Raw genomic sequence first — 15,172 nt, forward strand, 5'->3', positions numbered from 1 at the left:
ATATATGGCATGCCAGGCTTTAAATAGGATAGATGCCAATACTTGAGTTTTATTAATAGCAAAAGTTATCCTCTAAGGGGAAAAAAACTTCTGTAATGAAAACAGAACAAAAGGACAAAGTAGGGGTTGGGGATATGAATTTCCATGTGCCGTCAATTTAAAGGCTAGTAAAAATGACAACTTTCAGATGTTCTGTATCTTAGGTACCTGTAACATACTTCCATTTAGCAGTAACACTCAAAGGGTATGCCAAAGAAACTTCCAGTTAGCCATTACTGCCTGATTTTCATCATATGTGCAATGATATCACAGAACAATGAATATGCACAAATTTGGTCACCAGATGACCGCTGGAGACAGCCCTCTCTTAGTGATAAATGTGATCCTGGTTGCCCAGCATAAAATTTTCCTCCCAAGTTGCCGAGAACTTGGGAGTAGAAGCAACGTCCCTCATTTTTTGCTGGGTTTTTTAGAAGGCAGATGCAATGGGACTTGTACTTCAGCCTTCAAGGGCCCAAGTTCAAGCACAGCCAATCTGCTTACCGCGACATATGCAGAGGACTTTGGGGCAGGAGCTTTTTACTATCCCTTTGGGCAGGTGGGGAAAAGCAGTGAAAGCCCCTCTTGATATTTCCTCAGTGCCTAGTGCAAAACGCTAAAAGATCAAATGAGCTCAATATGCGTGCCAAAGTATTCCTGGGGCTGGAGGAGACCATACATGGTGGCATAGAGGAAATAGGTTTTTGACCCCTATGTACTTTCTTCAGCTAGTCTCCCTACCCTACCTTCAGTTCATTGGATAACAAGACAGACTAGGAAACAGTAACGATCTACAAGGACCACACAGGCCTGCAAGTCATCTGTTTTGAAGTGCCCCTCAAAAGCAGGAAGGTCCACACATACTATGTACCACAAAAATATTTCATATACTAGCAGTGTGATCGTGGATAGTGTTCAAATATGCATTTATATCACTGCTAATGTTCTGCATAGTCTTGAGCGTTTTGAAAGGACAGACCACAGCCTTTCCCGCTGAACCATTCATCCAAAAGGGAAGTCCAAGGCTTCCAACACTTCATCTACTTGCTGGGGTAGCAATTTAAAGATGAAAATGTTGGCAGTACAGCATCATCACTCTTGCAATGTTTTTTCCAGTGGCTATATGCCAACGTATTTGCTGTGTTGACTGTAACACCATCCATCATACACACTGCTGTATAGTGAGAAGGTATCCCACAAAATGCTGAGAACTACCATCCATAGGGGTTTTCAAGAAAGAGAACGAGGACTGTGTGGTGGTGGTAAGCCATGCACTTCAAGTCCTCCAAAGCTTTCAAATCCAACTTAATAGGGTTCTATTGTTCTTCAGCAATTTAAAATGCACATACTTTTGTTCAGCTTGCACAGTTGTTTTACTTTGATGCATTAGTGAACATGTCACAAGTATATTCTGAATTCATGCCCTGTAACTACACTACCACAGAAGCATATCCTAGTGTGCTAGGGTTGCCAGTCCCCTGCTAGGGGTGGGGGATCCCCCGCTCCCACCCTCCACCCCCACCCATTTACCTGGCCGACAGGGGGAAAAGGTGGGGGAACGCGCCTTCCAGGGTGCACTCCCAGGTTCTGCAGTGCGCTCTCACACTCCACAGTGGGCTGATTTGGGCCCCAAACAGGCTGAATTGGGCCTGTTTGGGGCTGAAATTAGCCTGCTGCAAAGTGGGAACACTCTCAGGGGTGGCACGCAGCCCTGCGCAATGACATCACTTCCTGGAAGTGATATCATCATGCAGCCTGGGAACATGTCTACACAGGTGAATGCCAAGTCTCCCACCTCCCGCCTAGAGGGAGAGGGGACCTGGTAACCTAGAGTGTGCATACCAGGCAAAGTTTCAAACTCCAGTTCATAAACCACAGTACAGCCCTTTGGAAGTCTCTCGTCATATGATGGAAAGGAGGAAGCAGAAAGTAGCCAGGGGTAAGGTACTTCAATAGCAGTAGTGGTAAACCTTGTGTGACCAACGCCTGGTGAGATCTTCAAAGTTAGATGGGTATACAATAAGGTATCTAGCTCATCAAGGGACAGAAACTCAGCACTTTGCACTAGCCCTTGAACTTCACCCAAGACTATCAAGATTAACACACACACACCGCAAACAAAGTCCTGATAGAGTTGGCATTTAGACAATTAAATGGGCTCTACAAAACAAAGATTATTCCTAACTGGCAGTGTAAACGTGTCACAGTTTACATCCAATAATTTAGGTGTTGCTATCGCCAAGGTCACTCCAGATGATTATTATTTAATTGAAAGACACTGACCTTATCTCACATTCTTAGATTAGCCAACTTGTTGCAGCTTATTTCTTCTTAGTGTTTGCAATATTGCAAGTTCACGGTACTAGTTATTGTTCTGATCCATACTCGATCTAGTCCTAATAGAAATCATATTCCAAGCTACATGCAAAGATACCTGCTCCTTACCTTCATTGAAATCTCCTTTCTACAACTGAGGAAGGGGGTGTCAGGGAGGATTTGTAACTGCCCCATATCTTGATACTTATGCATAATTTATGAAATCAATTATGCCTGCTAATCACACGTGCAGTAGTATGCTAACATACCAACTTCCAGAATAAAACTATAGAACACCAAGTTTTCCACATCTAAGCAATTCACAAATGGTTCAGCAACTTTAAACATGTACACTTCTGGTTTAACTTAGGTAACAAAACTTGTTCACTATGGTAACCTATTACTGACTGAATTGTATACACACATCTCATTAAAGGAAATTTACTTACAGCATCAAAGGGGAAAAGAAGCATAACACAACACACACTTACTCTCAATCCCACAACAAAGAAATAACTTCATTACTATGGATTAAATAGTGAAAGTGAGGCTGCTGGCTGTGTACTTCTTACTGAAATTTCAGAAGGCTGCTGCATATATATTGTTTGGGAAGGGGGGAAATGCTTTATTCTTCAGAGACAATTCAGTCAAGAACATATAGGGATATGCACCGGTTTTGTACAAATGCCTTGCTTCTCATCTTACACAGTCATAATCCATTTGAACACCTCCTCAATCCAGAGCTGGACACCCACCCGCTTCCACAGTACGGCAGATTGTTACACCCAGGGTTTCTTATCATAGCACTAACAGTTTGTGATGTTTTTCTCCAAATAAAGCTTGTTTATGACAATTGCAGATAAAAGCAGCTGCTGATTAAAAGCTCCGTGCTTCAGCAGCCTTCTATCCTACCAAAACAAAAGCAGCTTTCAAAAGAGCACCAGTTACTTACATCCCACCCAACACACCTAAATTCTTGCTTGCAAAGACTGACTCAGGTTTAACAGTTAGTATGTAAACTTAATGTGTTGTATGAATTATACTGTTTTCGTTGTGCTGTTTTTAAATTCTGTAATCCAATTTAAGTATCAACAAGAAAGGTAGACTATAAATCAAGTAAAACATCAGAGAAATTTTCATTTGTGACCTAAATAACCTCAAGTTTATATGTAGATCTTCATATGCAGAATCTCACAGCAAGAAACTAGAAATAAACTTAATTACAGTATATATACAATAGTATAGAATGTGTGATAATCATCTATAAACTGAACATCAAATCCTGAAGTGAATTCTTCAAGTTTTAAAAGATGCATCTGATGACATCACATTAATTCAAATTCTGTATCACATCTGAAAGTCATGGGATGGAAACATAACTAGCCAGAAACTTGATGTGATGGACTGCAATTTTTAAAAGTTTAAGTGTTGTACAAAGAGCTGAAGGACTGTGAAGAGTTAATGCTTCACAGAAACAGAGAGCCTTGAGTGACAGGCCACTCCAAAGAATCTGATTGAGTAGCATTAGCTGAACAGAGAAAGACTTCTGAACTGGATGCAGGGGGAAAGGAGGGTCTGATTTCAGCCCTAGCTGAGAGGGGTCGAGTACTGACAGTTTCAAGATTCAGCCCTGACTGAGAGCACTTTAACACAGACAGGACAACTGGAAGAAAGTTGGCAAGGAAGTCTGGGACATAGGCGCGGACTCCCATTTGGGTCAAAGAAAGGGGATAAATCTTCTAGTGAGAGGAGAATTTCTCTACCCAGTCAAACAGGGAGTTAGCTCTGAAGAGTGAAGAGACCATTGAAACTGCCCTTGGAGATCTTAAAAGTCCATTAAAAACTCAAGATGAGTTTCAAGAGAAGGGATTTGGGTGCTGGAAGGAGAGTATCAGTGTTCTGAAAACCAAGAAGAGTAGGAGGATATTCAAAGGAAGTGTACTGGAGTGTTTGGGAAAACACTGGAACAAAAGCCTCTCAACATAAAGATTAAAATAACTGTGAGGAGCTTAAGAAACTCTCACTAGTCGGATTCGGTTTCATTTTCCCGGCCATGTCGGACGCTCCTCTCCACAGGTCCAGGAGGAAGTGCCCGAGCAGCCTGACCGGGTGGTTGACCTGCGAGGGTTAACCCCCAGGACTCCCAGTGAGGGGGCCAGGGTCCGGAGCACTGCGGGAAGAGCCCCCTGAAGTCGATGCAGGGGGTAAATTGCCCGTTTGCTCCAACGGAGGCTGGCAGACTTGCGCAGCACATCGCGTGCTGCCGGACCATGGAGAACGGCAACAAGCAGATTTAAGGTGAAAACCTGTAAGTAAGCGAATCTCTTCTGTTATTTCAAGCATATGTGAAGGATTGGTGGGAGTTGAAGCTAAGAAGGCTCGGATATCTTCCCCTTCATTGAGTTTTGAAACTTAGTTGGCGGACTCCCCCCCGCCTAAGATGGCGACGAAAAAGCAGAGCCCGGCTGTGAGCAAATCTGTCTCAGCTGCATTGCAGGGGAAAGGAGAGTCTCTTGAAGAGGTGGTTAAATGGTCGATCATTGAAGCTATGAAGCCCTTTGTTGATAAGCTAAATGAAATCGGTCAAAGGGTTGACACAATTGAGAAAGAAGTGAAAACCATTAAAGACGTAGCGTCTGGGACAGAGCAGTCTGCTTGGGAAAATGCAGCACTCATGAAAACTACAGACAAAGAAGTAAAGCTTTTGGAGAATTAACTGATAGGGCTACAAGTGAAGCGTGCTCAGACGGTATTGCGTCTTCAGAATGTAAAAGAGGAGGAAAATGAAAATTTAAAGGATTTGGTGTCGGAACTTTTGGCGTCATCCACAAAGGCAACTAAAGAAGAGTTAAAAAGCGATATTTTGGAAGTCCGCCGGACATCTTCAAAATATGCAACGAAGCGTCAGCTGCCTTGTGAGATTATTATTGACTTTTCATCTAAGAAGACTCAGGACACCATCTTATATAATTCGTATAATGTGGACTTGGACTTTCTGGGTAACAAGGTTAAGATATTGAAGGACGTTCCATTTCTAGCTCGGAAAAGAAGATTCAAATACAAAAGGTTTGCAGCTCTTCAGAGGAAGCGTGAAATAAAATACAAATGGTTATTTCCGGAAGGCATCTGTTTCAGTTATAAAGATCAAGCCTACAAGATAACATCAGACGCACAACTGAGGGACTTTGTATTTAATCATCAAGAGTTTCAGCAAGGAGAAAATCCAGAATCTGAAGCGGGGAGGGGGGAGGAGGCAGTGAGCGCAGCTACTATAGCTGTTCAGAGAGAGCTGCAACCGAGACGCGGGGGAGGGGGGGAGACCTGATCCTGACTGTAGTTTGTATTTTATAAGGTCTACCCATCTAATGGCATATTAGAAAGTTTAACTTTAAATAACTGTATTATGAAGGGAATGCAAGACTTGTAGTTGTAGTGTGTGTTTTTATATGTTGTTCCTTTCCTTTCCCCTTGTTCTCCCTTTTTCCCTTTTGTAGAAAATTTTTTTAAAAAAAACTCTCACTAGTCTGAAACATTAGACCTTAAGTCCACGCAAGTACTGATTTTACCTCATAGTTATCTATATTGAGTTTCCTCAGAAATTTTCAATCTGATTTCACCTGACCTTTCCACTCTATGTTAAATAAAATATTTGTTATATTTGAATTTAAAAATGCCTCTAATGCTAAGGGGGATGGGGTGAGCAACATAGTTGTCAAAACTCATTCATCATGTAGGACTGTGTTTGGAGTTGCCAGCTGGGTTTCTAATAGAAACTTTCAGGAAACAGGACTTGGTTATCCAAGAAAGAACTCATCAACTCTAAAGTTAGTTCCATCAGGAAAAGATTATCATCTTACAGAGGTAAGACATATCCAGAGGCTGGTCTCTTCCCCCATACTCACAACCAGAAATATGTTCAACAATTGGAGGCAAATGAAAATGAGATCCCTCTTACATGGTCAATAGGTGTGTGTTTGTGTGTGTTACGTGCCATCAAGTCACTTCCAACTAATAGCAACCCCATGAATGAAAGACCTCCAAAATGTCCTATCATTAACAGCCTTGCTTAGATATGCCAAACTGTCTTCAACTTTTCCTAGCCTTATTGACTTTTCCAGAAAGTCTTGTCTTCTCATAAGGTGACCAAAGTTATCATAGAATCACAGAGTTGGAAGAGGCCTCACAGACCATCTAGTCCAAACCTCTGCCCAATGCATTAACAGCCTAAGGCATCCCCAAGAAGTATTCATCCAGCCACTCCTTGAAGACTGCCAATGAGGGGGAACCCACCACAGCTATCAATAGACAGCCGATTCCACTGCTGAATTACTCTTAATGTGAAGTTTTTCCTAATCTCCAGCCAGGACCTTTCCTCCTGTAGTTTAAACCCATTGTTTTGAGAGTTATCCTTTGTTGCCAACAGGAACAGCTCCCTTCCTCCTCTAAGTGACAGCCTTTAAATACTTAAAGAGAGCCATCATGTCTCCTATCAACCTCCTCCAACTGAACATTCCCAGGTGCCTCAGTCTCTCCTCACAGGGCTTTGTCTCCAGGCCCCTAATCATCTTGGTTGCTGACCTCTGCACCTGTTCCAATTTGTCCACATCCTTTTTTAAATGAGGCCTCCAGCACTGCATAAAACACTCCAGGTGGGGCCTGACCAATGAGGTATATAGAGGGACAATGACATCCTGTGATTTGGATGTTATGCCTTTGTTGATACACCCCAAGACTGTGTTTGCCTTTTTTGCTGCTGCATCATCCTGACTGCTCATATTTAGCTTCCCATCCACCCGAATCTCAAGGTCTTGTTCCCACACACTGGTTCCCAGAAGTGTATCCATCATCCAGTATGCATACTTTGCATTTTTGTTACCCAGGTGGAGAACTTGACACTTATGCATGTTAAATTGTATCTTATTCAAATCAGCCCACTTTCCCAGTGTATTCAGATCTTGCTGAATTCTGCAAATTTAATGAGAAATCCCTTCACCATCCTCATCCAGATTATTTTTAAAAATATTGAAAAGCACTGTGCTCAGAACTGAGCCCTCTGGCACTCCACTGGACACCTCCCTCCAATCAGACATGATGCCTTTGACAACTACTCTTTGGATGCAGTCACGATCCTGTAAACCTGTCAGTTGATCACAGAAGGAGATGAGGTTGGTCTGGCAAGACCTGCTGGGGACAAATCCATGCTGACTTCCCCACATTACTATGTTGTCCATCAGATGTTTGCAGTCTGATGTCTTTTGTATCTGTTCCAGTATCTTCCCTGGGACAGAGGTCAGGCTGACTGGCCTGTTGTTCCCATAATCATCTTTATTCCCCTTCTTGAAGACAGGGAGGACATTTGCCCTCCTTCCAATCTTCTGGCACATCACCTGTCCTCCAAGAGGCCTGAAAGATGATCGACAAAGGGTCGGCAAGTTCTTTTGAAAGTTCTTTTAACCACTCTTGGGTGTGCCCCATCTGGCCCAGGGGATCTGTACACATCCAGTGCAGCTAGGTGCTTCTCCACAACTCTCCTGCCCATGTCAACCAGTCATACGTTGCCTACTAACATTTCTAGATGGGCCTGATCTCTCCTTCAGGGAGAAAACTGAGGCAAAGTAGACATTGAGCCTTTCTACCGTCTGTCAGAATTTCTCCCTTTTCACTCAGCAATGGGGTATCACCTTCTTCACTTTCTGTTTGCTCCTCACATATCTGAAGAACATCTTTTTGCTGTGGCGAGCCCCCCTGACCAGTCTCAGCTCATTCTAGCGTTGGCCTCTCTGACAGCTGCCCTACAGCGCCTAGCTACCCCTAGATACTCTTCTTTGGATGCATTTCCTTTCCTCTATTACTTTATCATCTTCTTCTTCCTCCTTAGCTCATCATAGAGCTCTCTGTTCATCCACATTGGCTTCTTAGATCCTCTACTATATTTCAGCCTTGCTGGGATGGTAATAGCTTGAGCCTGCAACAGCTCTTATTTTGGGAGAGCCCACCTTTCATTTGCTCCTTTCCCTTCCAGCATTCTTTTCCATGGAATAACTCTCATCTCTCTAAATTTATTATAGTTTGCCCTACTAAAATCTAACCTGCACATTTGGCTACAAAGTCTCTTGGTACCCCACAGCAAAAGGAATTCTAGGAAGACATGATTACTTTTCTCTAAGGTTTCCACCACCTTTACCCATCAATAGACTCTTTCTTGCTGGTTAACATCAAGTCCAGTATGGCTGAGCCCCTCATCACTTCCTCCACCATCTGAGAAAGGAAGTTGTCGGCCAGGCAGGTCAGGAAGTTGTGTGACCCTGGGAACATAGTAAAGTTCGTCCCCCGGCACACATCAGGGAAGTTAAAAGTCTCCCTAAGTACAAGGTCATGTTTCTAGGGATACCCCATTAAGCTGCTCACAGAGGGCAAAATCTACCTCATCTCCTTGGGCAGGTGGATCTGTAGCAAACCCTCCCTTCACCCAGATACTTTCCACTTGGTTGTCACTCTCCTCCTCCAGCATTTCCTGACAATCAAGCCCTTTCCTCATATACAGCACCACTCCCCCTCCACTACGACACTTCCTGTTCTTGTTGAATAATGCATACTACTGTATTCCAGTCATGGGAATCATCTCACCAAGTTTCTGTAATGCCTACTAAGTCATATTTTCCCCTCTGCATTAGTAGATCAAGTTCCTCCTTCTTTGGGCATTCGTATATAGGTACTGGAAGCCTTGCAACATTCCCCCTCTTTGATCTGGCCTTCCCAGGTCGGTCTCTGCTATTTGTTTTCCTTCTTCCCTAAAATTCCTATGCCGGTTGTCTTTGTTCCCCTGCAATGTCAATTTAAAGCCCTCCCAAGGAAACTCCCCAGGTCCTTTCCAAATACATTCTTCCCTTTCCTTGACAGGAGGAGTCTATTGCATGCAAGCAGGTCATCTTCAAGAAAATGTAGGCCATGGTCCCAGAATCCAAATCACTCCCTCTGGCACCATGAAAGCAGCCAGTGGTTCACCTCCATAATCTTCTGTTCCCATTGCATTCCTCTTCCTCAAACCAACAGGATTGAAAAGAATATCACCTGTGCCCACATTCCTTTCAGTTGCCTCCTGAGGACTTCATAATCAGCCCTAACAGGTTCAGTGGTGTTCATGGCTATATCATTTGTTCCTAAAAGGACCATCACAAATGGGTAATTGTCTGTTGGTTTGACTAGCTTGGCCATCCAGTCTGTGAGATCCTTGATCTTCACTCCTGGCAAACAACACACCACTTGGGACATGGGGGTCAGGCCTAGATACATGATGCTCCATACCCTCAGCAGAGAGTCACCAATCACCAAGCCTTTATTTTTCCTTCTAATGTTGTTTGTTTACAGCTCCATGGTGCCCCTATGTGTTCCTTCTAGTCCTTGTTGTTGTGCCAGTGAATCTGTCACGACAGGAAGAACCTGGCATCAATTTCTCAGCTCCAGTGGCACTGAGTGCAGTCTTGCTCTGCGCCTTCTGGCTTGTGCTGTCAATCTCTGAGGAGGTTCATTAGGAAAATGTTCTGATTTATTGTCCCTCCACCGCTCTACCCATCCCTTTGCAGGGCCTGAAGACTTTTGTAGATGAAATCTCCTTCTGTGATCTCTTGAAGGGTATCAATCTGCTCCCTCCAGGCTCTTCACTTTTTCTTCCAGTAACACTTGCACTTACGACAAATGAAGTCCTAATAACAATATTACAACCATTTAAATTTTATATTCTTGTACAAGTATCAAACTATCAGCAGTAAGATCCTCAAAATCTTCTTGCAAGGGGCTAGAACCCACTGCCCGAAGTCTAGGGTAAATCAAATTGGTCCTTCAGATTCTAAGAAAAACCTTCAGTTTTGTCACTGAGTCTTCCCAAATATGAGCTAGCATTTCATATAATTAGTATACTGACAATACAACTAATTACAAATGAGATCTAACCAATGAAGTCTAAAAGTATCCAATTAGTTGCCAATCATCTACACGTATTTACTTGCACTACTACCGGCACAGTCAGAAGGAAGGAACTCAGGCCCTCACAAGAAGAGAGAAACCTGCCTTACATCAAGTCAGACCATTGGTCTACTGAAGTCAAGATTGTCTATTCTGATTGGCAGCAACTTTCTACAGTCCCAGTAGAGGTCTTTCCTATCACCTACTACTTGGCCTTTTTAAATGGAGATGACGGGGAAGTGAACCCTAAACAATCTTCATGCCAAGCAGACCCTCTACCACTGAGCCACAGCCTATCCCCTCTGCAGAACAAATGTAGGAAAAGTTGTATAGGGCTGAATGCAATCCCTGAGCTTTATGTTACTTACCCCCAGTACAAAATCATTAATGCTAGGCAACACCCCTAGGAGGGGAGGGGAAAAGAGCTGTTGTAAGAGAGAGGCATTAATGATTTTATGCAAAGTCAGGCAAAATAACATATAAAAGCAATCATGAGCATTACAATAAAAAAATACTAGGTTATTTTAATTGAATAGGAAATACTCAGCTTTTCATTCAACTGCAGCAAGAAGTGTCACAAGAAAAATGCTAGCAAAAAGCTTGGGCGATCTTACATTCCAGACTCCATATAAATTTCTGAGTATTCAGTTAACACACTTGTTTCTGTAATTATCTGAAAGCAGAAAGCATCCCTGAACTGTGTTGTATGATTTTAAAAAAAAGAAAGTAAGCAGGAGCGGTAAGTCTATATTTATTTATTTAAAATATCCATATCCCCACCTTTCTCCCAGGCATGCAGGGACCTGAGGTTCTGGATCTGATCTCAGGTTGTGCCTGTCTACCAACTCATTTCTCCACTTTTTGTTCCTCCTTACAAAGGCTGGCGAGTCTTAAGCAAAATCAAGAAGTGTTCGGAGACAATCTGCGAATGGAAATAAAGTTGTAGCTTTCAGTCAGTACAGCCAGTCACCTTGCAGCAGCACCATGAAGGTTATTAGCAAAGCTCGAGCATTTGCACTGCCAGGATTCTCTGCATCCACTGCTGCTTGCTTTGCTGAGCGCATGGTGCATGAGAGACAGGGAGACACTCCAGCTGGATGGTGAAACCCTCTCTGCATGCTAACCAGGGAAGGGGCATTAGAAGGGTCGGAATCCCCGCTCCCTTGGCGCTAACGTAATTCCTTCCTCAATGCACACTGCAGTCATGCTGATGGATTTACAATACACGCAACCTATTTATTTTTTTAAAAAATGTTTCTTTCATCTTTCCTTAGGATGTCTGGGAATTACCTTTTGGTGCAGGGGACTCCCATGCTATAACGCAGAAACATAGGCAGTTAGGCAATCCTTTTTTGGTAAAACAGGTTTGGAACACGTCCAGTTTAGAATTATGCACATCTCTTCAAGTTTGAAATGACAGAATCTGTCCACCAATTTGAATGTTTGGCATTACCATTAATATTCACACTAGCTACACCTGGGTACTGGTTTTTTTTCCCCCGATATACAAAGATTATTTTGGAGAATGAGCCTTTGTATTTAAATGTTTTCTATGGCTGTTTCTAGACGTGCTATAAAATATGTGCATTTATATTTCAGCCTTTCAGCCGTACATACAGGAAGGCAAATTGGTTGTGTTTTTTGTTAGAAAAAAGGGTAATTGTATTATGATAATTTTTACACTCCCGACAGATATTCGAGGCATCCTGGGGCCTGTCTCTCTCAACTGCCTCCTTGGGGCTGCATGGGCAACCCATGTTTCAAAACACCCAACCAGCCAATCAGCACGGAGCTGGCCAGGTATATGCATGGGGAAAGGAGGCTTTGGCAGCCAGTGGACCTGAGGGATGCAGCCCCCCCACCCCAGCACTTGGCTTTTACCCAGCAATGAGGAGGAAGCTGGTGGAGAAGTGGAGAAATGAGAGATGAGCGGACATGGAAGAACCTGAGCCTAGGTGAGACCTTGCTGGAGTGGAGCACAGCTCCCATTCTCACGGGGAAAGGGGCAAGCAGCTGTCTCAGGAGAGGGTGCTGGTGAGCTGTCATTTTGAGCTTCACTGGCTCACGTGACTATCAGCTAAAAGTAACCAATAATCGAAAAGGAAAGTTGGCTTGGGCTGCTTTTGCCCCTCCCCCATTGTTACAAGTTTGTCTTGGAGCTCCCGCCCCCCCTTCAGATTCTGCATTAGGGGAGGAGGAAGGCAAGGTGTAGAAACAAGCAGGGCATGGTTGCAACCCCCGCCCCCCCCCATGGTCTGCAGGGAACACTCTCCTTTAAAAGGAAGGGCTGAGTGGCCATGCCTCTGCGGTAACTCTGCAGTTGAGGGCTTTTGATCAGGGATAGGTCCACACAAGCAACAGATATCTGCTGCCCACCCCTCTGGTTGTGTGCTTTGCTGTTCAACTTGGTCTAGCTCTCCCTTCTTTTCACCCTATCTTCTCTGTTTAAGATGCTTCCTGTTTGTGAGTAGTTTCCTGCCAACAAGGAGGCTGTGAATAAAATTTGATATGCAAAATGGGACTGACATCACACAGGGCAGGAAAGCCATGCAAAAAAAGTAAAGAAAGGGGGGAGGGAAGGAGAAGAGTGAGTGAGTGAGAGAGAGAGAGAGAGAGAGAGAGAGAGAGAGAGAGAGAGAGAGGATGAGAGAGAGACAAGGAATAAGTCAAAGGGGGAAGAACATCTTCCCAACTCACATTTAAACTGATAAAAACAGCTGATAAAAATGTGCTGAACTGAATGTTGCTGGCCTTTGGCAGTGCTGCTGGGCTTCCCTTTAATCTGCATGAGTTCATTTGGTGGCAGGCTTGATTCCTGGCCTTAATCGCCATTGGACTAGTTAACATGTCCTGGGTGTGTCTTCTCAATCGCTCGTGATGGCAGATTACCACTATTAAATTGCATATGGAAACATGCATGGGCAAAATTGTGCTAAGGTTCCCCTTATAATAAATAAACATGGCAAGGAGTAACTGGTTCAATTGTCTTTTGTTATGTGCCCTGCTTCTTCCTGCTTATATTCTTATGGTTAGCTATGGCTTTTCCCTTAATGATGCCTCTTATCTCCTATGTTTCCATTAGCACATTTTCAGGAGTAGCTGTGGCTCAGTAATAGTGTCTGCTTGGCATGCAGAGGATTGCAAGTTCAATCCCCAGCATCTCCAGATTTCTGATAAAGGGAGCTTTCTCCACTGAATACATTGCTCTACACATGGCAGAAACAGTTTCTGTTTTGCTAAGATGCAATGTATTCCCTGGTTTGTTCTATGATTTAATAGCTTCTCATCATTTGGGGGTGGGGGTTGTTGTTGTTGTTTGCTGGCTGCCTCTGTGATAGATACATACTAGTTGTCCTCAGAGGTTTGGGAGATTTTTCTCTAAAACACAGTAATCTGTTCTTTTGACTTTATGCGCATGTACTGCTCCCTCACTACAGAAGAAGCACCAGTGAAAAGACAGGTGAAAATGACTCACTATAAGTGCAGCTGGAGGGGTGGGTTCTCATCCTTTAAAGCTGGTGCTAGAATAAAAGCTAGCCAGTCTTTAAGGTTCCATAAGCCTCCTGGATATTTTGGAACACAGGAGGAGGAAATGCTCTGTAATCCTCTCCACCCATGCTTGGGTCATTTGTGAAGGACTGGAAGTGAAGGGAATTGACTTTGCAGGTGCTTGTGGAGCTACACCAAACTCTGTCAGATCACTGGCCCAGCTGGCCTCTAGGGTTACTGACAGCAGCAATTCACAATTGTTCTCTTATCTCTACGTAAATAGAGCTTCTGTAGCACAGCGGTTAGGTGGCTGGACTGCAAAACAGCACTCTGCCAGTTTGACCCTCTACTGCCATGGGTAAGCCATTCCTCTCAGCCCCAGCTCCCCAGCTGTATTATGGGATAATAATAACACTTTGTTCACCTCTCTGAGTATGGCACTAATCTGTCCAGAAGGGGGCATATAACCACACTGTTGTAGTTGTTGTTATTATAATACACTTTGAAGTGCAATGGCAGGTGTGGGCTGCAAGACCAATGATTCTGGTTGTACTTGTTGGTGCATTTTAGATGCTTCAGCTACCAATTGCTAAGCACACTCAGTCAGAAAATAGATGAGTTGAAAAATCAAAGCATTGTCTTAAAACATTCGGTTTAATCAACCCAACCTGTACACAAAATGGGTATGTTCAGTGTTTACCTTGGTATATCCTAGGGCAAAGCCTTATTTTTGGACCAGAAAAATGGTTATGAGGCCTTGGCATCATAGAAGCAATGCATGAGCCTGCATGTTTTTATTGAGGTCAAACTGAAACCTGGTAGTCCAGACCCCCCCCCCTTTGTGAATGATTGTAGTTTTAGATCTTCCTCCCCCTATGGGAAAGTGGTTGATCTGAAGCAAACCTGTACTGAATGGGAGACAAAATAATATAATGCAGGTGTACCAATTGTAGCCTACAAAATATAATAGTTACATTAAGCTTGGGATGTGAGGCTAAAAAGTTTAAGGAATTGATAAACTGTTGCAAGTTTTAAATACATTTGAAACCCTTCATCTTGAATGTGGGACTCAATGTATCTACTTAATCAAATTTTCTGTAATGGCTTGGCAATCCTCATGCTTAGTCTGGGTCATGCAGTTGGCATGCAAGTTTGTGCTGGTCTGTTTTCCCACTAACATCTCGTTCTCAGCCTGGTATGTAGCCCCCAAGACGATGGACTGTCATCGAGCAATGGAAGGCTGGTAAAGGATGGCTCCATCTACATGGACCCCTCCAAGTCCATAGTAGAGCCTGTACTCTCTAGAATCCTACAGCTCCTGGTGCCTACAGGCCCAGCTATTTGGGACAATTTTCACATTGGCATT

At 43.5% G+C, this 15,172-nt stretch overlaps 1 protein-coding gene across 3 annotated transcripts in view; it reads right to left on the bottom strand.

Moving 5' to 3' along the window:
- The window catches only part of MCU (mitochondrial calcium uniporter), a 131,443-nt gene that overhangs the window by 55,521 nt on the left and 60,750 nt on the right, over positions 1 to 15,172 (bottom strand). The window contains exon 1 of one of the 3 annotated variants that reach the window (XM_054983047.1): positions 11,098 to 11,160. The exons of the other annotated variants lie outside the window; for them this stretch is intronic. Coding sequence (XP_054839022.1) covers positions 11,098 to 11,112 — 15 coding nt within the window. The 5' untranslated portion in view covers positions 11,113 to 11,160. Of the gene's footprint in view, positions 1 to 11,097; positions 11,161 to 15,172 lie in introns of those variants that run through there. 3 annotated transcript variants of the gene reach the window in all.

Source organism: Eublepharis macularius, chromosome 6, assembly GCF_028583425.1.
Source record: "Eublepharis macularius isolate TG4126 chromosome 6, MPM_Emac_v1.0, whole genome shotgun sequence".
NCBI classification, from domain to species: domain Eukaryota; kingdom Metazoa; phylum Chordata; class Lepidosauria; order Squamata; family Eublepharidae; genus Eublepharis; species Eublepharis macularius.